Source organism: Rana temporaria, chromosome 4 (assembly GCF_905171775.1).
Source record: "Rana temporaria chromosome 4, aRanTem1.1, whole genome shotgun sequence".
In the NCBI taxonomy this organism is placed as follows: domain Eukaryota; kingdom Metazoa; phylum Chordata; class Amphibia; order Anura; family Ranidae; genus Rana; species Rana temporaria.
The window spans coordinates 424,911,395-424,934,384 of NC_053492.1; the positions used below are offsets into that span (position 1 = coordinate 424,911,395).

Below are 22,990 nucleotides of genomic sequence, written 5' to 3' on the forward strand. Positions count from 1 at the left end.
GCAAAAGGAACGGTAAGGTGTCCAAAATTATCAGGAGAAACGCCCCAGTCTTACCACATCCTTAAACTATAACTGTCTGTGTACACCACAAGTGGTGTGTTTTCCTCGACGGGACTTTAAATTGGTAGACTGGGTTTGTTGAGTGACAAAAAATTGGTCAAAAAGGTATCAAAATTGTATAAATGTATTAATTCAATTAAATGACGGCCAGGACTTGACATAAAAGACAGCATCCAGGTGACCAAGGGGAATAAACATGGGAAATACACTTGTCGGCGGCAAAATTATTCAATCAGAAATGATAACAAGACACAAACAACAAAAATTTGGATTGCAAAACCCGAGAAACTGTCTGTACAGTGGAGACAGATATTCCAACGTTTCGAGGCTTCTTTATTTTGTATGGCCTCTTCTTCAGGGGAGGGGTGATGCAACTTGTGTTGGCAGCATAATCTAAAAATATCCAAAAGGAAAGAAAATGCAAACAAGAAGAGAAAATAAGAAAACAAAAATAGTAATCATAAGATACAAAAAATACAAAAAATTCCCTCACCAATGCTCTCAATGCACATAGTGTAGTATTCAAGTACTTGTGACAGGGGCCTATAAAAGGGTTGTAAAGGCAAAAGGTTTTTTATCCTTATGCATTCTATGTATTACGATAAAAAGCCATCTGTGTGTAGCAGCCCCCCTAACACATACCTGAGGCCCCTCTCTGTCCAGCAATGTCCACGAGTATCTCAGCCATCCTAGATTCTTCCTTCCTGTGTCTCAGCCATTGGCTGCCGCTGCTGTCAATCAAAGTTAGCTAGCCAATCAGGGAGGAGGGGGCGGGGCCAGGTCGGGCTCCGTGTCTCAATGGATACACAGAGCTTTGACTCGGCTTGGGTGCCCCCTATAGCAAGCTGCTTGCTGTGGGGGCACTGAACAGGAGAGAGGAGAGAGGAGTCAGGATCACAGAAGAGAGACCCGAGAAGAGGAGGATCTGGGATGCTTTGTGCAAATCCACTGCAACAGAGCAGGTAAGTATACCATGTTTGTTATTTTTATAGGAATCCTTTTTTTTTACTTTACAAGGAATTGTAAAGGAAAAAGGTTTCCTTATCTTAAAGCGGTTGCAAAAGCCATAATGAGCTAGTATGCACCGCATATTAGCTCATTATGAAATACTTACCTCGGAACGAGGAGAAGAAAACTTACCTGGTCCACGCCGAGCGAGATGTCTTCTTGACTCAGCTTGTCTTCCGGGTATCGCAGCTCCAGCGTTGTGATTGGCTGGAGCGGCGATGACGTCACTCCCGCACATGCGCGCGAGAGATTTCATTTTGGCAAGGGCCGGCCCTTCAGCCGAGGACCCCCCCTGCGTATGCGCCGCTGCAATCATATATTAGATATTCTTTATACCTATAATAAGGCTTACCTGTAGGTAAAAGTCAAAAAGTGGGGTTTACAACCACTTTAATGCATTCTATGCATTAAGATAAAAAGCCTTCTGTGTGTAGCAGGCCCCCCAGCACCCCCTAATACTTACCCTAAGCCCCATCTCTGTCCAGCGATGTCCACAATTCCCTCGGCCATCCGGGACTCTCCTCCTGATTGGCTGGGGCTGGGGCACAGTAGCGGTGCCATTGGCTCACGCTGCTGTTAATCAAAGTGTCAGGTCACCTGTGGCCAGGTGACAGATGCACCCCCGTTGGAGACAGGAGTGCACCGCAAAGTAGTGAACCTAATAGCCGAATGCTGCAGATGGACAGGAAAACGTGAACCCAAGATTCCCCAGGGCGCGGAGTCTAAGATCCAGCAGGGGTTTACCAGAGCCTCTAGTGGTGAGGATGGCCTTCGCTGCAGCTAAACCCAGGTCGCGACCCCTGGTGTCCCCCAGGTCACGCTCCGTAGGGAGAGAGGGGAAGCAGCCACTGAGAACACAAGGGATAGTGATGGGTAAGCCGAGTTTAGGGGAACAGGCATACAAGGGTAACCAGGGGACAGGCCAAAAGGTCAGGGTCACAGGCAAACAAAAGTAGTCAGGGACGAGCCAAAATCGGTACACAGAAAGGTTAATCATATCACACGGCAGACAGGAACAGCTAACAAACAAAGTTGAACAGCAAAGCAGACCTGCAGTGCAACAGTTAATATAGACTTCCTGGGATGGCCTGGGGTGGGGCCATACAGGAAGGAGAGATGATAAAAAGGCAGCCAGAACAGAGTCAGGCCTCTACTGGACACATGAGGAGTAGGAAAGCTGCCAGACATTATTGCATGTCCATGACACAAAGTCAGAGGCTGTTAAAGCCAATCAGGGGGGAGAATGGACACACAGGCCTGCAGCTCGGCTCGGGTGCCCCCATAGCAAGCTGCTGGTAAATGGGGGCACTCGTCAGGAAGGAGGGGCCGGGAGATGCGAAGAGGTAAAACCGTACATATCATCACAACTACTTTGTGCATCCAGGTGGATTATACCTTGTTTTTGGGCTTTTATTTGGTAGTAAATGGTAACAGATAACTCCTTGAAATAGTAAATACATTTTATTTTTATTTTTTATTTAGCTGTATATATTTTTTTGTTGCTACCATAACCTACCACCAAAGAACAACCCAAAATATGTTTTCCTGACGCCAGCGATACCACATATATGTATGTCAGTTGTTGTTGGCTGTTTTGTCCTACCTAAAACACACTGACACTGGTGATAATTTTTTTTTAAAAAGTGCCCAAAATATGCTGACCCTGACCTTTGACCCAAACACTAACCCTGGCACTGACTTAGATCAAACTTTGAGTATGTATTTTTTCTTTCTTTTTTCTTTTATTTTTGATTATTTATTTCTTTACACACACTTTATTTTTTCCTCTCTGCATTGTATCTTACCTCTACATTCACAGAAAGAGAAAAACACAGGGGTGGGCTTTACAGTGATTGATCACGATGGTAGCCAATCAGAGGCTACCACAGTGATCAGGTGACCCAGAATCGGGAGGTTTGAATCCCAATCATTATTATGGGGCCCGGGCCTGTCAGTGAGACCCCGTTCTTTGTACTGGGTGCACTCTGTGCAGCTCGCTTTCAGCACAAATGGAGGTACGCATGTATGCGACCCCACGGAAAAAAGCCCAGTGCAGTGGGGCCTCATATATGTTACGTCATGAAGGGGTTAAAATCTTCCAGAGCTGAAGTGGTTAATGTTCTTCTAAGTCACTGACCTGCAATAGGCATTTAGCAAGTGAAGTTACAATTCCTAATCTGTATATTGTCAGTGACTCAATGTGTTGTAACTCGAGGAGAGGTCGGCCCTGACAGCAGCTCACCACACGTCACCGCACCTCAGCTCTGGTAGCATACAAATTGTAATATTTAATTTTGTAACACTTATGCCGCATACACACGATCGGTTCGTCTGATGAAAACGGTCTGATGGACCTTTTTCATCAGACGAAACGATCGTGTGTGGGCCCCATTGTTTTTTTTCCCATCGGTGAAAAAATTAATTTTAAAACAGGTTCTATCTGATGGTTAAAAAAACGATAGAAAAAAACGATTGTCTGTGGGGAAATCCATCGGTTAAAAATCATTGCATGCTCAGAATCAAGTCAACGCATGCTCGGAAGCATTGAACTTCATTTTTCTCAGCACGTCGTTGTGTTTTACGTCATCGTGTTCTGACACGATCGATTTTTTAACTGATAGTGTGTAGGCAAGACTGAAAGTCGGCTTCATCGGATATCTGATGAAAAAATCCATCAGACCGTGTGTACAAGGCATTAGGCATTCTGTGTCAGGAACGCAGGCAAAACGATGTGCTTTCCTGGAGCGCAAAAGTATAGGCTGCTCTTTAGCAGATGAGCAGGGGTGCCATTTATTCTCAAAGGAGAAGTACAGCCAAAGCTAGTTTGGCTATACTTCTGTGGATCACAGGAATGCAGTTACCGTATTTGCCGGCGTTTAAGACGACTGTTTCGAGAGCCTCCCATTTTCTACGACTTATCCGCAAGGCAAAACATCTCCTGACCCAAGACCAGAGGAAAGACTTAGTCCAGGCACTAATTATTTCTCGCCTTGACTTTTCAAATGGAGTCCTACTAGGCATTCCAATGAAATGGTCTAAGAAACTGCAGCTGGTGCAGAATCAAGCTGCCAGGCTTATCTACAATCTCCAAAAGCAAGACCATATCAGCCCTGTGCTCAAAGAACTTCACTGGCTCCCTGTTACAAAACGGGCCGATTTTAAAATCCTCTGTCTGATCTACAGGGGCTACCACCAGCTGGGCCCACAGTTCCTATCAGATCTGACTCCACACTATATACTTAGACGCTGTCTTCGCTCAGCCGACAAAGCTCATTGGCAATACTGACAGGCTAATTTCTATAGGAGGAAAACGGATTGGCTCCGCGGGGGCGACTCTCTGGAACCAAATCCCGCTTAACATTTGCATCTCCCGAAGCCTATATGCGTTCAGGAAGAAGCTGAAGACCTGGCTATTCTGCCAAGCATTTCAATCCTAGGCCAATTTTTCTTCGCTGATTTCTTGTTTTTTTTCTCCCTTCTCTTTTATTTATGCTCCCCTCGCCAGAACATCCGGGCTATTTTGTCACAAAGCGCTTTGGCACCACCGACCGTTGGTATATGCGCGCTTCCCAAATAAATAGTAATAAATAAATAAGACGACCCCCTAATTTTCCAGAAAAATTTTGGTTTTGGGATATACTCTTCCTTCTAGTCTTTCTGGAAGCTGAGGGGTAGTCGGAACAACCGGTGACAGAAACAACCGCTGACAGAAACAGGCTTTTTTCAAATCTCACTGTGCTATTACATTACATGCCCCACTGTGCCATTACATTACATGCCCCCACTGTGCCATTACATTACATGCCCCCACAGTGCCATCACTTGCCCCCACTTTCCCCCCCACTGTGCCATCACTCACGTTTTGCAGCTTCTGGCTTCCAGGCCGGTGACAGTCTCCGTCTGCTGCGAGCTTCCATGATTTGAAAGCCGCGCCTCTTCATCTCAGACTGTCCTGTGATAGGCGGAACACAAATCTTCCCAGCAGCGCCTCTGTTCAGTGTTCCGCCTATCACGGATGTCCTCTCGTCCGAGGATGAGAAGGCATCCGTGATAGGTGGAACACAGAACAGAGGAGCTGCTGGGAAGATTTGTGTACCGCCTATCACAGGACAGTCTGAGAAGAAGGCGCGGCTTTCAAATCATGGACGCCCGCAGCAGCACGGACCCCCGACTTTGGATGCATTTTTTTGCATCCAAAAAGTCGTCTTATACGCCGGAAAATACGGTAGTTCTGCTCTCCTGTGATCCTTTTTCAGCAGGCTGAAGCCCAATGTCGACTGATGTCACAGAGCAGGTCCAGGCTCGGGCAAGATCGTGACAGTCAGGATCCCCCATATGCTTGGACCGACACCCGCTGAGTGCCCGAGCTGGCCGCTCTCGCCTTCTCCACAGCCCAGCGCTCCAGTGAACGCGTGGGGCAGATCGCTCGGTTCTCAGTGTTAGAGCCGGTAGATGCAGCATCCACCTAGGTGATTCTTAAATAAAAAAAAAAGCCATACTTCTCTTTTAGTAGTGTAGCGCCCCCTTACATTCAGTATGGGCGCTACGCTAGAATTAGTGGGGAATGGGAGGATTAGTTTACTCCTATTCATAATTTGTGGAAATTTGGGTTGTTGCCAATTTCAGAATTTGTCCTGTAGGTCAGTCTGCGCTCCGGGGGTGCGTTATCACCCCCGGGCGGCAGGTGGCGCTAGAGGGGTTCTGACAGACCCAACTTCCCCAGCAGCCAATCAGAGGAGTTCTGCCCTCGATGGGCATGCTGAGGGGGAGTATATCTGTGGCAACCGCGATTGGTTTTCTGTGCTGTGCTGGGCCCGAGTTCCAGGTGCGGTATCCACCTTCAGGGTATGAGAATCCATGGGCCCCGCCACCGTGGCCTGCTTCACTGAGGTTATGCACCATGCGGAGCCTCATCCTAACATTGAGAGGGGCCACAGCGACTTTCTGAGTCCCAACCTTCTTCTAAGGAGATCCTAAGCTGGGAGCTGTGCGATGGGGGATTGGCTTGGAGAGAACCTAGAACTAGAGGTTGTCCAGGAGGCCTAGACGACCCATCGGGGATCTGGTCACCACACTGCATGACAGGTATGCTTAAGCTGTCAGTTGGTGACACTATCTGAATTGACTGGGAGGATTCACTCAATCCGATCTCACATATCTCAAATTGACAAGCCTATGGCAAAGGCCCTGAGTCAGGCCTGTGACAGAGGTCTGTTCCTCCCAGTGATCTCTGAGTGGCGCCCGACTGCTAGGCCGGTGATAGCCGCCTGTGCGGGGGCACTTTACCCACCCTGATTGGGGTGGCGACGAACTGAGTTACACTATTGCTGAGAGCAGGCTTGCTCTTTTTCATATCCAAGGCCTGATACTAAAGTTTCTCTACGCTTATCAACCTTTCTCTATTGTGTGTCATGTTGATGTTGGCCATGTTGGGCCTTGGAATAAACCATTGAAAACTTATTTGGTGTCTGAACACTTGCTCTTCGTCTACACTCACGGATGTCACCCCTAGACCAAGCCAAGAAGGTAACTCAATATGCCGATCCCAAACTAATCAGCGGCTCCTTCGGGGGTAGCGCTACAGTAGCACCCCCCAATGGGTCAGGGTTTTTTTTCTCTGTGTTTCTCACACGTAGGGCAGCCCATTGAATTGAATGGGATGCCAGAGACTGTATGGAAGCCATTGGATCAACATAGCCATGACAGTACATCTCAGGAGGTGAGGACAGACACGACGATACATCTCAGGAGGTGAGGACAGACATGATGATACATCTCAGGAGGTGAGGACAGACATGACGTTACATCTCAGGAGGTGAGGACAGACATGACGTTACATCTCAGGAGGTGAGGACAGACATGACGATACATCTCAGGAGGTGAGGACAGACACGACGATACATCTCAGGAGGTGAGGACAGACATGATGATACATCTCAGGAGGTGAGGACAGACATGACGTTACATCTCAGGAGGTGAGGACAGACATGACGATACATCTCAGGAGGTGAGGACAGACATGACGATACATCTCAGGAGGTGAGGACAGACACGACGTTACATCTCAGGAGGTGAAGACAGACATGACGTTACATCTCAGGAGGTGAGGACAGACATGACGTTACATCTCAGAAGGTGAGGACAGACATGACGATACATCTCAGGAGGTGAGGACAGACATGACGATACATCTCAGGAGGTGAGGACAGACATGACGATACATCTCAGGAGGTGAGGACAGACATGACGATACATCTCAGGAGGTGAGGACAGACATGACGGCACATCTCAGGAGGTGAGGACAGACATGATGATACATCTCAGGAGGTGAGGACAGACATGACGATACATCTCAGGAGGTGAGGACAGACATGACGTTACATCTCAGGAGGTGAGGACAGACATGACGATACATCTCAGGAGGTGAGGACAGACATGACGATACATCTCAGGAGGTGAGGACAGACATGACGGCACATCTCAGGAGGTGAGGACAGACATGATGATACATCTCAGGAGGTGAGGACAGACATGACGATACATCTCAGGAGGTGAGGACAGACATGACGTTACATCTCAGGAGGTGAGGACAGACATGACGATACATCTCAGGAGGTGAGGACAGACATGACGATACATCTCAGGAGGTGAGGACAGACACGACGATACATCTCAGGAGGTGAGGACAGACACGACGATACATCTCAGGAGGTGAGGACAGACATGACGTTACATCTCAGGAGGTGAGGACAGACATGATGATATATCTCAGGAGGTGAGGACAGACATGACGATACATCTCAGGAGGTGAGGACAGACATGACGTTACATCTCAGGAGGTGAGGACAGACATGACGTTACATCTCAGGAGGTGAGGACAGACATGACGTTACATCTCAGGAGGTGAGGACAGACATGACGTTACATCTCAGGAGGTGAGGACAGACATGACGTTACATCTCAGGAGGTGAGGACAGACATGATGTTACATCTCAGGAGGTGAGGACAGACATGACATCTCGGGAGGTGAGGACAGACATGATGTTACATCTCAGGAGGTGAGGACAGACATGACGATATATCTCAGGATTGTAAACTGTGTGTGAAATCCCCACTCCCTCCCTTCTCCTCCATCCTGGCAGCAGCTGTAGAGAGCCTGGACTGGATAACAAAACAGCCGCATGGAACACTGGGACGTGTACTCTGGAATGCAGCAAAAAAGTTTCAACACCCACAAATCCTGGTAAACAGGGAAGGAGAGCAGAGAGGGCCAGAGAGACAGACAAACAACCAAGCGCCCAGAGCAAGATCTGCTGCACTGCCAGGACGGGTGAGCCACTGCCGTGTGTGATCCTTATGCCGCGTACACACGACCGTTTTTCATGACGAGAAAACTGACATTTATTAGATTGGTCGTGAAAACCAGTCGTGTGTATGCTCCATAGCAGTCTTCTCTACGAGAAAACTGCCCGCAAAAAAATTAGAACCTGCTCTATTTTTTCTCGTCGTTTTTTCTTTCGCGAAAACTGCTCGTGTGTATGCTTTTCTGAGGGGAAAAAAACGCACATGCTCAGAATTAAGTATGAAACGGGAGCGCACGTTCTGGTAAGACTAGCATTCGTAATGGAAATGGCACATTCGTGTAATGGACTGAAAAGCACGAAGACTGAAAAACGTGAATCGTCTCTCACCAGACTTTTACTAAAGCAGCCCAAAGGGTGGCGCCATTTGAACGGAACTTCCCCTTCATAGTGCCATCGTACATGTTGTCGTACGTGTTGTACGTCACCGCACTTTACTTGAGCGTTTTTTTCATGAACGTGTGTATGCAAGGCAGGTTTGAGAGGAATCACGTAGAGGAAAAACTTCATTTTTTTCCATGACAGGAAAAACGGTCGGGTGTACGTGGCATTACTGCTGACAGCCTATCAGGAAGGAGACAAATCTAATCAGGGCGGAACAGTGGTGTAGTGGATAGCACTCTCACCTATCAGTGAAAAGGGCCCCTGGTTTGCATCTCAACCACGACACTATCTGCCTGGAGTTTGCATGTTCTCCCTGTGTTTGTGTGGGTTTCCTCCATGTACTACGGTTTCCTCCCACTCAGAAAGACATGCTGGTAGGCTAATTGGCTTCTGTCTAAAATTGGCCCTAGAATATGAACGTCAGTTAGGGACCTTAGATTGTAAGCTCCTTGAGGGTAGGGACTAATGTGAATGTACAATGTATATGTAAAGCACTGTGTAAAATTGAGGGTGCTATATACCGTATTTATCTTCATATAACGCGCCCCGACGTATAGCGTGCACCCCCAACCTGGAAGGAAAATTCCTGGGAAAAAAAAGAAATACTTATGCTGCATACACACCATCACTTTATGTGATGAAAAAAAAACAACGTTTTTAAAAACGTCACTTTAAATGACCGTGTGTGGGGGAAAACGTTGTTTTATGTCTTGTGAAAAACGACAAAAAAATTGAAGCATGCTTCAATCTTATGTGTCGTTTTTCAAAATGTCATTTTTTACTTCACAGAAATTGACCGTGTGTAGCAAAAAACGATGTTTAAAACAAAGTTTTTACACCCGCGCATGCCCAGAAGCTAGTTACGAAGCGAGCTTCAATGGAAAAAAGTGGTGAACGTAACCTCGCTTTGCTAGAGCATTGTGAAAAAACGATGGTGTGTAGGCAACTTCGTCTTTGAAAATTGAAGTTTCAAAAACGTTGTTTTTTACTTTACAGAAAATGTCGTTTTTTTTTCATCACATAAAGTGATGGTGTGTATGCGGCATTACAGTTTGGATGCCCCTCGTCGGTGTCTTGCCCGGCGTCCATCGGCGGCCTTGTCCGGTCCGGCGTCCTTCTGCGGCCATCGTGGCGTCCTCCCCGCTGTGTTTTTCAGCCGATCCCTGCTGTGTTTGAACCACTCCGCCGACATATACCGAGCGCAGTACACTCGGGTATACTCGGGCAGGCTCGGCTCCTCTCGCGTAAAGGACGTACAGGACGTCACAGGACGTGACTGCGAGAGGAGCCTAGCCTGCCTGAGTATACTGCGTATATCGCACACCCACGATTTTGCCAAAAAACTGCGCGGTATACGCCGATAAATACGGTAAGTACCTTTAAATAATAATAATCTCTTATAGATGCCTTAACGTGCAGGAACCGTAATTCAAGTGGTTGTAAACCTCTGAAGTATGAACAAAGCACATTCCTCTATTGTGTGTATTTGTCTCAGTCCAGAACACATAGGGTTCGATTTTCTAAAGGCAAATACACAGTGCACTCTGCAAAAGCAGTTTCTCCAGAGCTTAGATGAGGTTAAAGGGGTTGTAAAGGTACAATTTTTTCCCCCTAAATAGCTTCCTTTACCTTAGTGCAGTCCTCCTTCACTTACCTCATCCTTCCATTTTGCTTTTAAATGTCCTTATTTCTTCTGAGAAATCTTCACTTCCTGTTCTTCTGTCTGTAACTCCACACAGTAGTGCAAGGCTTTCTCCCTGGTGTGGAGTGTCATGCTCGCCCCCTCCCTTGGACTACAGGAGAGTCAGGACGCCCACTAACACACAGCTCCTTTCTCTATCCGCAATGTAGAGAGCGTCCTGACTCTCCTGTAGTCCAAGGGAGGGGGTGAGCACGATACTCCACACCAGGGAGAAAGACTTAAAGCGGTGGTTCACCCTAAAAATTACTTTCCCCTATTACACTGCCCCCCCATATTACAATACGATTATGCCTATAATTTTTTTTTTGCTGCTGTACATACCTGGGTACAGCTAATCACCCGTGGCCTCCGGGTTGCGAGTCCCGCGGGAGTGGGCGTTCCTAACATGGCGGTGATTGACGTTTTGACAAAAAAACGAGCTCCCCCCGTCGCGTAAGCCATGTCACGATTGGCGAAAGGAGCCGAACGGCGAGTCGGCGCTATACTGCGCCTGCGCATCGCCGTTCGGCTCCTTTCGCCAATCGTGACGCGGCTTACGCGACGGGGGGGATCTCGTTTTTTTGTCAAAACGTCAATCACCGCCATGTTAGGAACGCCCACTACCGCGGGACTCGCAACCCGGAAGCCACGGGTGATTAGCTGTACCCAGGTATGTACAGCAGCAAAAAAAAAATTATAGGCATAATCGTATTGTAATGTGGGGGGGGGGCAGTGTAATAGGGGAAAGTCGTTTTTAGGGTGAACCACCGCTTTAACTATGGTTCATTGAAAGAATGGATTGCCGAAATGGAGGATACATTGCGTCTGGAAAAGTAAATTTTTCAACAAAGAGGGTGCCCTATCAAATTTGACAAATTATGGCTCCTATGGTTGGTTACCCCCAGGGCTTTCTACAGTGGACCTAATTTTGGACAGACTACTACATTTATATTATTTCTGTTGTATATATTTATGGCAAGTTACTTAATCATGGGATGTGATTATAGATCCATGTTGTGGTGCAGGCATTGTGGCCTTGAAGGTATGTGCCAATGTATCATTGTTGGAAATTGGAACTGTTACATAGTTATCGATGTCGTATGCCATCTGGAACATGTACAAGTTTTTAATATTTTTCCTCAATAAATAAAAAAAAAAAAAAAAATGCAGTCCTCCTTATGTTCCTTCGGCTGTCATGTCTCCCCGGGGCAGCCTCTTCCACTCCATACAGTGAGAACCAAGCGATCTAACACCACTGATTGCTCGGTTCTCAAAGCTCCCCATGCCAGAGAGCTGCTGACTATTAGTCACTGGCTCTCTGCTCTGCCCCCCCCCCCCCAGTTAGGGCTCTCAGCAGCTCGCTCAATTGTCATGATCTTGCCTGAGCCTGGACTGGCTCTGTGAAGACAGCGGATTTCAGCCCGCTGTCTGCTGAAAACGGGTCACAGGACTGCAGAACAAACTGCACTCCTGTGATCCACCCGAGAACTACAGTCATACGAATTAAAAAATCTGATAGATTTTATGATATTTGGCTACAAGAATGAATCAAAGGGCAAGATTGATATTGATGATAAGGGCTCTTTGTGTTGTGTGCTTTTATGAAGATGGAAAAAAATACACTTTATAAGACATCTGCTATTGCTTTATCTATAGCCAAAGCTTTTTATGGCTAGAGTAGAAATTACTTTTTTTTTTGTAGTCTGTATCCTGCTGGAGAGATTTCCCTGAACTTCCTATTCTGGAGACACAGCAGGAAATGAGAGGAGATCTTTCTAAAGTAATTGGAATTCCCATATTAAAGAGTTGTCATATTTTCCCCCAACATCTTATTTTGTTGGGTATAGGTATAAAAAAACATAAAGACCTTAATTCTCCCTTTTTTTTTTTTTAAGGGGTTTATGATCATGTGACCTCCGTTATTGGCTGTCACGGCGGACAAACGATCAGAAAGCTCCCAATCGCAAGCAGCAATCGGGAGCTTTCCATTAGCCACTGATAACTGTGGTGGGAGCGCGCAGGGAGCGTGCTCTCGGCGCAGTATTTTTTTGCAATATTGCACATGAATATGAGGCCCCTCGGCGCCAAGGCCCACTCACTGAGAGGCCACATATTTGCGCACTCCCGGCACAGTTACCAGCGGCTAACGGAAAACTCCATATCGCATGATTGGCTGTGACCGTGATTGGCTGTCACGGCAGTCACATGATCGTAAAACTCCTGATTGCTGCTTGCTTTCTGTTAGCCGCCGGTAACTGTGTCGTTGCAGCCATTTTTGCAATATTGCACGCAAATTTGTGGGTCCTAGGCGCCAAGGCCCATATTTGCGTGCAGCCGGCGCCAGGAGGTTAAACTAGAAATGAAAGGTATAGATATCAAAAACATTATAAATACCTTAATTCTCCTTTTTGTGTAAGTGATTACATAGCCTCTGTTCTCAGCAGCACAGAGAGGTAAAGGGGGGGGGGGGAGAAACAGCAGCAGACTGAGCTTCCAAGTTTGATCATTGGCGTTTGATCATTTGATCATTGATCATTGCACAGATTCACGATGAACTTACGACGGCGTATCTCCACGTATGCCGGCGTAAGTCCGAATGCGAGCCGTCGTATCTATGCGCATGATTCTTAGGCCCCGTACACACGACCGGATCTATCCGCTGGGATTTATCCGCGTATCAGTTCCAGCGGATAGATCCGGTCGTGTGTAGGCCCGAGCGGACAATTTTCGGCGGATAAAAATCCAGCCGACGGATTCCCAGCGGATAAAAATTTTGTAGCATGCTACAAAATCTATCCGCTGGAATCCAGTCCAGCGGACTGATCCGGTCGTCTGTACAGACTCACCGGATCAGTCCGTCCGCTCCCATCCCTCGCATGCGTCGTAATGATTCGACGCATGCGTGGAAGTATTTACCTTCCAGCGTCGCGCACGTCGCCGCGTCATCATCGCGGCGACGGCGCGAAACGTGACCGCGGATGTTTTCCACGCGGATTTTGATCTGATGGTGTGTACAAGCCATCAGATCAAAATCCGGAGGAGGAATGTCCGCTGGAAACGGTCCGGCGGACCGTTTCCAGCAGAAAACCCCTCGTCTGTACGAGGCCTCAGAATCAGTTGCGCATAGATTTGGCCAAGATGCGAGCGGCGTAAGTCTCCTACGCCGTCGTATCTTGGGTGCAATATTTACGCTGGCCGCAAGGGGCGCTTCCGTAGATTTACGCGTCATTTACGTTATGTAAATTAGGTAGATACGCCGATTCACGAACGTAATGAAATGTTGGGTTTACATATTCTTGAATACTGTTGTGTTGTGGTTGGGTAGTGATGTGGATAGAGTCCTCCTATATAAGATAGTAACTTTGTGTTGTTTACCTGGCAGGTGAGCTTCCAGCGTTTTACTGTTAACATGCCTCACAAGTTTACCATCCGCACCTACTTCGTCCCTACATTTTGTAATCACTGTGGTTCATTATTATGGGGCTTAATACGACAAGGTTTACAATGCAAAGGTAAGACAATTTAAAAAAAAATGTTTCCATGTGTTGAAAATCTATAGTTACTTTCATTGAAAATTGTAACCATTTCATAAATGTATGCTACAATCTAAACAGTCTTTTAACCTTTTTACTATAGCATCATCTGTGTCCTCCATAGTTAGAATTTTCCTTGCTTCCTGTCATATTGAAAGTAGTCATCAAGACAGGAATTCTGTCATGGATATGCAATAAAGTCTGGCAGCTTACCTGTCTCATGTGTTCATTAGAGGCCTGACCCTCTTTCTGGCTGTCTTTTATCACCTTCCTTCCTGTATGGCCCCACCCCAGGCCATCCCAGGAAGTCTATATTAACTGTTGCACTACAGGTCGGCAGTGCTGCTGTTCAACCGTTTTGTTAGCTTAAGTTCCTGTCTGCATTGTGCCACGATTATCTTCCTGTGTACTGTTTTTGTCTCGTCCCTGACTTCTCCTGTTTGCCTGTGACCCTGACCTTTTGCCTGTCCCTTGGTTACCCTTGTCTGCCTGTTGCCCTGACCTCGGTTTACCCATCACTATCGCTTGTCCTGCTTGCTGCTTCCGCTCTATCCCTGCGGAGCCAGACCTAGGGGATCCCAGGGGTCGCGACCTGGATCCAGCTGCGGCGAAGGCCATCCTCACCACTAGAGGCTCTGGTGAACACAAAGTTGGGTCTTAGACTCCGCGCCCTGGGGGATCTTGGGTTTGCGCTTCCTCTCTGATAGCAGCAGTCGGCTATAGGGTTCACTACCCTGTGGTGCATCCCTGACCCCAATGGGGACACATTCAGCAAAAGAAAACACTTTTTTTTTTAAAGTTTTTTGAGTTTTAAATACAAGTTATTAGTGGACATTTTTGCTGTGTAATTCCAATAAGCAGGAAGTAGAGCTTCACAAGTTGTGGGTAAAGATGACTGCCACCATGAAGGACAATAACTAACATGACAACCACAGACATTGCAACCATAGTTAAAGGATAAGTTCACCTTTGGGAACATGTTGCATGTTCCACCAGTTTTTAGGGTTGGACCTGGAACATGTTCCCACTCCTGCAGCTCTCCCGCACCCCCCCCCCATTCAAATCTGAAAAGAGCACGGGCAGGCAGGGCTCCACTTACACAACTGTGATATTCATTCATAGAGTTCTGTGAATGAATACCAGTTCCATTGGCCTTTGTGGCTAATGGCTTGTAGGTCTTGGTGAGCTCTCTCGTAGTCCATTGAGCTTCCTGTGATTCAGTATCTGCCTGTGTTTCTGTCAGATTCGGCGACCCATCAGAATTGGTAACGGAAGTGAGATTCTGTCGCCGCCATTTTGCTACACCCCGCACTCCTCCATTGTAATGATACACCGAGAAAGGGGCAAGCGGGACATCTTGTTACACCCTCTGGTGTTTTGCATTTCACACTTATTTTTAACAGGAAACAGAGCTTATAAGGTGAAATACAGGATTTAGAAATCGGACGGACTGTTTACATGTTCAATTGTAAAAGCAGCTGCAAACTTGCTGACCTCACAGGCTTGCTAATATGACAGAACACCGCTGCTTTTAAAATTCAACATGTAAACAGTCTGTCGGATTTCCAAATACTGTATTTAACCATATATGCTCAGTTTTCTGTTAAAAATAACTGTGAAATGCAAAACACCGGTGGGTGTAACAAGATGTCCACTTGCCCCCTTCTCTGTGTATCGTTACAATGGGGGAGTGCTTGGTGTAGCAAGATGGCAGTGACGGAACGTCACTTCTGTTACCAATTCTGATGGGTCGCCATATCTGACGGAACACTGTATCCACTGTATCAGAGGTACGGGCAGACAGCTACACTGACAGTCTGCAGGGGCCGGACATTGCACCCGCGATCTGCTGATTGCGGGTGCATTGTTAAACAGTGTCCAAATGACAAAAAAATATGTTTTTAATTTATTTAAGAAGGTGAACTTATCCTTCTAATAGAAGTAACAGCTGAGAAGTACTTACTATTAGGCTTGCTTCACAGTGCCGCGAATTGGGATGTGACTTGTGAGACCCCAGATCACATGATATGTGAAATCTCATTTTAGTTAATGGGAGCTGTCTTAATTAACACTCCTGAAGTCGCTCCGACTTTACAAAAGGTTCCTGTATTACTGCAAGGCGATTTCTATCCGACTTGTGCCCATAGACTTTAATGGAAGTTGCCTCCAAGTCAGATCCTCATTTTAATTGAGGTGATTTGGATTCAATATTACAGGAAGATTACTTAGGCATTCCCTAAAGTCACACTGAAGTCGTCTGGCAAAGTCGCACTTCAAGTCACCCAACTTTCAGGTTTGCGGCAGTGTGAACCAAGACTTATGGTATGATCGGAGTCAAATTTAAAGACTTAGGGCCAGATTCTCGTAGAAAATCAGTGCAATTGAGTCCAATTAAGGTGAGCAGCTGTGATTAATCAAGAAAGGATCCTCCACCAGAAAGGTCACCCAATATGTGGGAAATGAAATCTCCTTACCAGAGAAAAAGACCGGGCTTTCAACGGTCTAATTCAGCATAAGGATGTTTAAAGTCTTCCTTGAAAAAGACTATTCCGGACACTGCTATGAATCACCAGTATGGATAACTCCAAAAGATAGGATCCTATTCAAATCCGCTCCAGTTTAACATTGGTGTTCATAAAAATAAAGAATAGTAGGAAACCACATAGTGCATTACTGTGTAAACATTAAGTTTTTAATAGAAACAGATGCGCACTTACAGCAAAGCCTTGAAAAACTTGCATATGGGATATGGTGTGGAGAGGATGGCGTTCCCTCAATCCTCCGTTTGCTTCGTGTCTCCGTCCGTCACGTGTCTCTCCCTCTAGCGTGATGACGTCACTGTGGCTAAGCTCCTCCTTGGAATAAAGTCTGGCAGCTTACCTGTCTCATGTGTTCATTAGAGGCCTGACCCTCTTTCTGGCTGTCTTTTATCACCTTCCTTCCTGTATGGCCCCACCCCAGGCCATCCCAGGAAGTCTATATTAACTGTTGCACTACAGGGAGTGCTGCTGTTCAACCGTTTTGTTAGCTTAAGTTCCTGTCTGCATTGTGCCACGATTATCTTCCTGTGTACTGTTTTTGGCTCGTCCCTGACTTCTCCTGTTTGCCTGTGACCCTGACCTTTTGCCTGTCCCTTGGTTACCCTTGTCTGCCTGTTGCCCTGACCTCGGTTTACCCATCACTATCGCTTGTCCTGCTTGCTGCTTCCGCTCTATCCCTGCGGAGCCAGACCTAGGGGATTATACTTGGATTTCGACGCGGGAACGACGGCCATACTTAACATTGGTTGACCCTCATATAGCAGGGGCAACTTTACGCCGCGCAAACCTTACGTAAACGTCGTAACTTCACTGCGTCGACCGCGCGTACGTTCGGGAATTCGTGTATCTAGCTAATTTGCATACTCGACGGGGAAAACGACGGAGGCGACACCTAGCGGCGAAAAAAAAAAAAGGCATTTTAGATCCGACAGCGTAAGAGCCTTACTCCTGTCGGATCTAATGGATATCTATGCTTAACTGATTCTAAGAAACAGTCGCATAGATACGACGACCCAGATTAGGACTTACGACGGCGTACATGGCGTTGCGCCGCCGTAAGCCCTTTGAGAATCTGGGCCTTAGAAATCCAAGTATAAGAGCTGAGGTTACCAGGAATTGATGAGCAAAAAATAGGTGTAAAAATGTAATTTGTTGAATTTTTTTTTTTTTTTGTTTTGCAATATTTGTCCAGGGTGTAAAATGAACATACACAGACGCTGTGAATCCATTACGCCACCAAACTGCAAGATGGACTCTCCAGCGGACCTTGGCATCACACCAGATGAAATGTCAGCTGCTGGGCAAAAGGTATGACCTTTATCTGTAATGTGCATCTTTTTTACATAACATTTTTTATATTAGCAATAAAAATAATTATAAATATAATTATTTTTCTCTGTAGTTCTATACAGAAAACAAGATGTAGGTCAGCAGAGACAACTAGTATTAGTTTTGAATGGTCTAGTGTTGCCTTCAGGTTTTAATAATTGGGCCACCAATGCCGCTGTGCCGATGAAAGTTTGTGGGTGAAACGCACGTCAGTATTTGGGGCTCTATACAGACATCCACAGCCCCGACCTTTCAGAGGAAAATGCTAGCCTATGGCAGGAAACAATTCAAGTTGGCCTATCCAAAAGCTCAGGCAGAGAGCCATCTGCCATGTGTTCCACGAGCTTCATGTAAGCCAGAAGCCTCTGTTTAAAAAGATGGGACTGTGGCATGACTAACTTAATATACAGATTTATGTGACTGCCATTGATTTAGGCTTGCTGCTTTAAGGTCCGCTCAAGGTGTGAGTGCCACAAGTCTAGTGCTGCTTCCAAAGCAGAGGTGCGTGAAACGCGTTAACATTTTTATCTCCTGGTGCTCGCTGTGCTTTCTATGCTTTTATTTGTTGATCATTACAATAAAGACTTTGGCATGCTTCGGGAGTGTGCAGCCATTCATCCATTTTTCACCTAGGAAGCAGTCAGGGTAAAATTATGTTACAAAGCCTTACCCTGTAACTCATATCACTAGTACATATGTATATAAATTCATACATATACACCAGAAATCATAAAAAAATATGAAATTATAAAATTCAGTTTTAATTCAGCTTTAAGTAATCTAATGTTTGTATGCCCGCGCTAAGGTAAAAAAAAAAGTGTCTATGTAATAATAACAGTTATGCTACAAACAAGTGCTAGAAACTAGTGCATAGGCTGCTGCTGGAAAAAAGGTGCATGGAACCACCTAAGGACCGAGCCTCTTTTTTAGATGCTAGAAAATTACTTAGAACCCCCAAACATTATAATTTTTTTTCTAACACCCTAGAGAATAAAATGGCGGTCATTTCAATACTTTATGTCACACCGTATTTGCGCAGCGGTCTTACAAGCACACTTTTTTTTTGGAAAACATACACTTTTTTTAATTAAAAAAAAAGAGAACAGTAAACTTAGCCCAACTTATTTTTATATTGTGAAAGATTTTTTTTTTTCCAAGAAATTTATTGGGTTTTATGCAAGTACATACATGGCATAAAATACATTTTACAGATTGTGAAACGCAAGTTGTGGCGTAAAAACATTCATGAGGAATCAAAACAGGTGATACATATTAATACAGGGCATCACAAATCTCAAGAGGTATCCTCATCTAATATCCTAACTCCGTTAAGGGGACCTACTAGAGGAAACGTGTAGACTATGCTGGTCAGTAGGCCGAGAAGAAGGGGGATCGGGGGTGAGGACTCCAACGTGAGTATGGAAAGGCACTGGACCATTGAGCATCATCCCCACACCCGCCCACCCCGAAAGGGAACACACTGTGGGCGGTAGGGGGACCTATGATGCCAAACTGTATAGGAGCGGTAAACAAGGTCCTTTAGTGAGCTGAGACTTGACAGACAAGATGGGTGGTAGGGGGAGAAAAGGGGGAGGAGCAGGTGTATAACCCTTTCCATCTCTTCAATCCTGCCAAGTGCCAACCCTGGACCACCAGTCTTCTATGGTGGGGGGAGGGTATCCCTCCAATGAATAGTTATATTATGAAAGATAATGTTACACCAAGTAAATTGATACCCAACATGTCATACTTCAAAATTGCGCCCGCTCGTGGAATGGTCAACAAACTTTTACCCTTAAAAATCTCCATAGGCAACGTTAAAAAATATTCTACAGGTTGCATGTTTTGAGTTACAGAGGAGGTCTAGGGCTAGAATTATTGCTCTCGCTCTAATGATCACGGCGATACCTCACATGTGTAGTTTGAACACCATTTTCATATGCGGGCGTGACTCACATATGCGTTCGCTTCTGCACACGAGTTCGGCGGGACGGGGCTTTTGAAAAAAAAAAAAAATTGCAAGACAAGTTTGAGCCAACATCTTTTGAAAGAAAAAAAATCCACGGTTTTATTGTCAGAATGTCCGATCGTATGTACGCGGCATAAGAGTTGAACTGAATTTATATTTTGATGGGGTGGGGGAGGTTTGGACACTCAATTAGGAACCAATATAAAAGACACATTGGTGAAAGTGGAAGTTAAAATCTGCTTCGACTATATTAAGTTCCATACAATTGCAAATATTACTGGAAGCCATTTCTAGATACTTCTGCAGTGTTTGTTTCCTACTTTGATCTCTACAATGACCAACAATTGTAGTAGGGTGCGAGTTGAGTGACCTCAAGAGATCCCGCACCTCATCCCTTGTATTGATAGAATAGATGTAAAGGGATTTGAGTTCGGGATTATAACAGTGCCCAAATATATTTAGAGATACATATTTACTTAAAAAATATAATTATTATTACATGAATCCCTTTACATCTAATGAACAACAATGGGGTAGATTCACGTAGCTGCGTGCCTAGTTACGGCGGCGCAGCGTATTGTATTTACGCTACGCCGACGCAACTTACAGGAGCAAGTGCAGTATACACAAAGCACTTGCTCCATAAGTTGCGGCAGCGAAACGTAAATGGGGGCGGCGTAAGCCTGCGTAATTCAAATGTGGAAGGGGGGCGTGTTTTATGCTAATGTGTGATGACCTGACGTGATTGACGTGTTTTACGAATGGCGCATGCGCCGTCCGTGTGCATATCCCAGTGTGCATTGCTCTCAAGTACGCCGCAACAACGTATTGGTTTCGACGTGAACGTAAATTATGTCCAGCCCTATTCGCGAACGACTTACGCAAACGACGTAAAAAATTCTAATTTCGAAGCGGGAACGACGTCCATACTTAACATTGGCTGAGCCTCCTAATAGCAGGAGCAACGTTACGCCAACGATGTAAAAAACTACCACCGGGCGCACGTACGTTTGTGAATCGGCGTAACTAGGTAATTTGCATACTCTACGCCGAAAACGTAGCGGCCAGCGTGAGAATGCACCCTAAGATACGACGGCGTAAGAGACTTATGCCAGTCGTATCTTAGGCTAATGTCGGCGTATCTTGCTTTCTGAATACAGACAGAAGATACGCCGGTGCAGATTTGAATTTACGCCGCGTATCTATAGATACGCCGGCGGAAATTCTCTCTGAATCCGGCCCAGAGTCTACATTATTTAATGCTGCTGTACAATACTGATCTTGCCTCGCATGCTATATGTATACATGATGTAATCTATATTCTGTTTCTGATGCTATGTAATGTATTTATTTAGTAAAACACAGGTGCTCAGGAGACTCAGCTGCTGGTTCCTGGGAGTCCATCAGTGGAAGACGATCGGTCCAACATCTCCAAATCATCTTCACCCAACATTTCCATGTGACCGGGGTTTATTTTTAAATTTTTTTAAAAAATAAAGTAAAATGCAATTTCAGTGAGCATGCATGTATACAGTCTTTTCCTAAAAATAACTTTTTTTAAAAATATATTACATATATTACACGCATGCTGTCCTATATCATTTTTATTGTGATCAATAAAGATATTGTTAGATTAACTACTAGAGGGTGCAATACAATTTAGTACTGCTCATGATACCTTTTTTATGTGAACTAACGTCCATGTTTTCAGGACCAGCCTTCGGGATGTACCCCTTCTTCGAGGTCCAAACAGTACTAATGCACAAAGTTTTAGCAGAATGTTAATAAGACAATCTCTGAGGGGAAAAAAAAAACATACACAGCAATGGTAATTAAGCTACTAGAGGAAACCAACACTCAGCTTACATTTACTGAATTCCAGGTATGGCTCTTTTGCATAGTTACATTAATCCAGCTTGGATCAATGTAACTGCATGTTCCATACCTGGCTGATTCCAATGGAAGCTGATAATTACTGCAGTAGGCACTGCTGCTGTTGTACAACGATTGCCGCTAGCTTCCAGGTCCCATGAAGCTGTCCTGCTACTTAGTAACCACAGGAGGTCGCTCACTCAGCATTAGGGTGACCACGTGTCCCGGATTTTGCAGGTCTGTCCCGGGCACCTTCATTTCAGGACAATACAGTGTCCCAGGATTGAAACTGACACAGTCACCCCCCAAGCCAAACTAGTCCCCCCCAAAAAAAGGCTGCCACATCACCGCTTTACTCACTGACAGTACTTGTCCTGGCCAGGAATGCCTGGAGGAGTACAGTCCCCGCCCCCTGCTTGTGATTGGAGAAATCATCAATCCTGCCTATTGTGTCCAATCACTGTAATGTGATTCATTACAGCACACGCTGATTGTTGGGAAGGGGGATGTCCCTGAATGGCAGTTTGAAAATGTGGTCACCCATCTCAGCATGGGTGCCATTTAGAGACCACTTGCATTTTTTTCAATGACTAAAAAGCATTCTTTGATTGGTCTAGGTGGAGAGCCAGGCGGTGACATCACAACCTCCACCTTGTCCAATCAGAGGATGCTTTGAATTCATAAAAAAAAAAAAAAAATGAAAAGTGTTCTCTGAATGGTGCAAACAGCTGACCTCCTGTATTTTCTAAGCAGCAGGGCAGCTAAACTTCCAGGTAAGTCACATTAAAAGTTACATTGGTTCAAGCAGAACTAATGCAACTATGCAAAAATATCCATATGTGGAATGCAGCTTTAGAGAATAAAAAAGTCAGAAGAAATTTTTTTTTTACCTGCATTCTGTAATGCAATTTCTATGGAAATGCACACTCTTGCTTCCAGGCAGGGGCGGACTGACCATTCGGGCACTGAAGCACTGCCCGAGGGTCCCATGGCACTAGGGGGCCCCATCAGGGTTGCCAGCCTCAGTAAAACCAGGGACAGTATGTACAAATCTGTTTTTTTACATCTTTTCCTGAAATGTCCCTTACCGACATCCTTTTGGTCTAAAAATCCCAAGATTATAACCAGTGTTGCTCACCTTACTTTAAAAAGGTAATTAGTTACAGTTACAAATTACTTCTCCGAAAAAGTAATTGCGTTAGTGACTCAGGGCCAGATCCACAACCAGCGGGCGCAACGTAACTTTTGTGATT

At 45.6% G+C, this 22,990-nt stretch overlaps 1 protein-coding gene across 1 annotated transcript in view; it reads left to right on the forward strand.

The window, feature by feature from the left end:
• LOC120935776 (protein BZZ1-like) overlaps positions 1-21,669 on the forward strand; it is a 37,291-nt gene extending 15,622 nt beyond the window's left edge. Inside the window, exons 4-8 of the mRNA XM_040347837.1 lie at positions 6,705-6,787; positions 8,156-8,398; positions 13,877-14,006; positions 17,760-17,875; positions 21,221-21,669. Of these exons, the coding sequence (XP_040203771.1) occupies positions 6,705-6,787; positions 8,156-8,398; positions 13,877-14,006; positions 17,760-17,875; positions 21,221-21,223 (575 nt within the window). The 3' untranslated portion in view covers positions 21,224-21,669. The remainder of the gene's footprint in view (positions 1-6,704; positions 6,788-8,155; positions 8,399-13,876; positions 14,007-17,759; positions 17,876-21,220) is intronic.
• Positions 21,670-22,990: the final 1,321 nt, after the last annotated feature.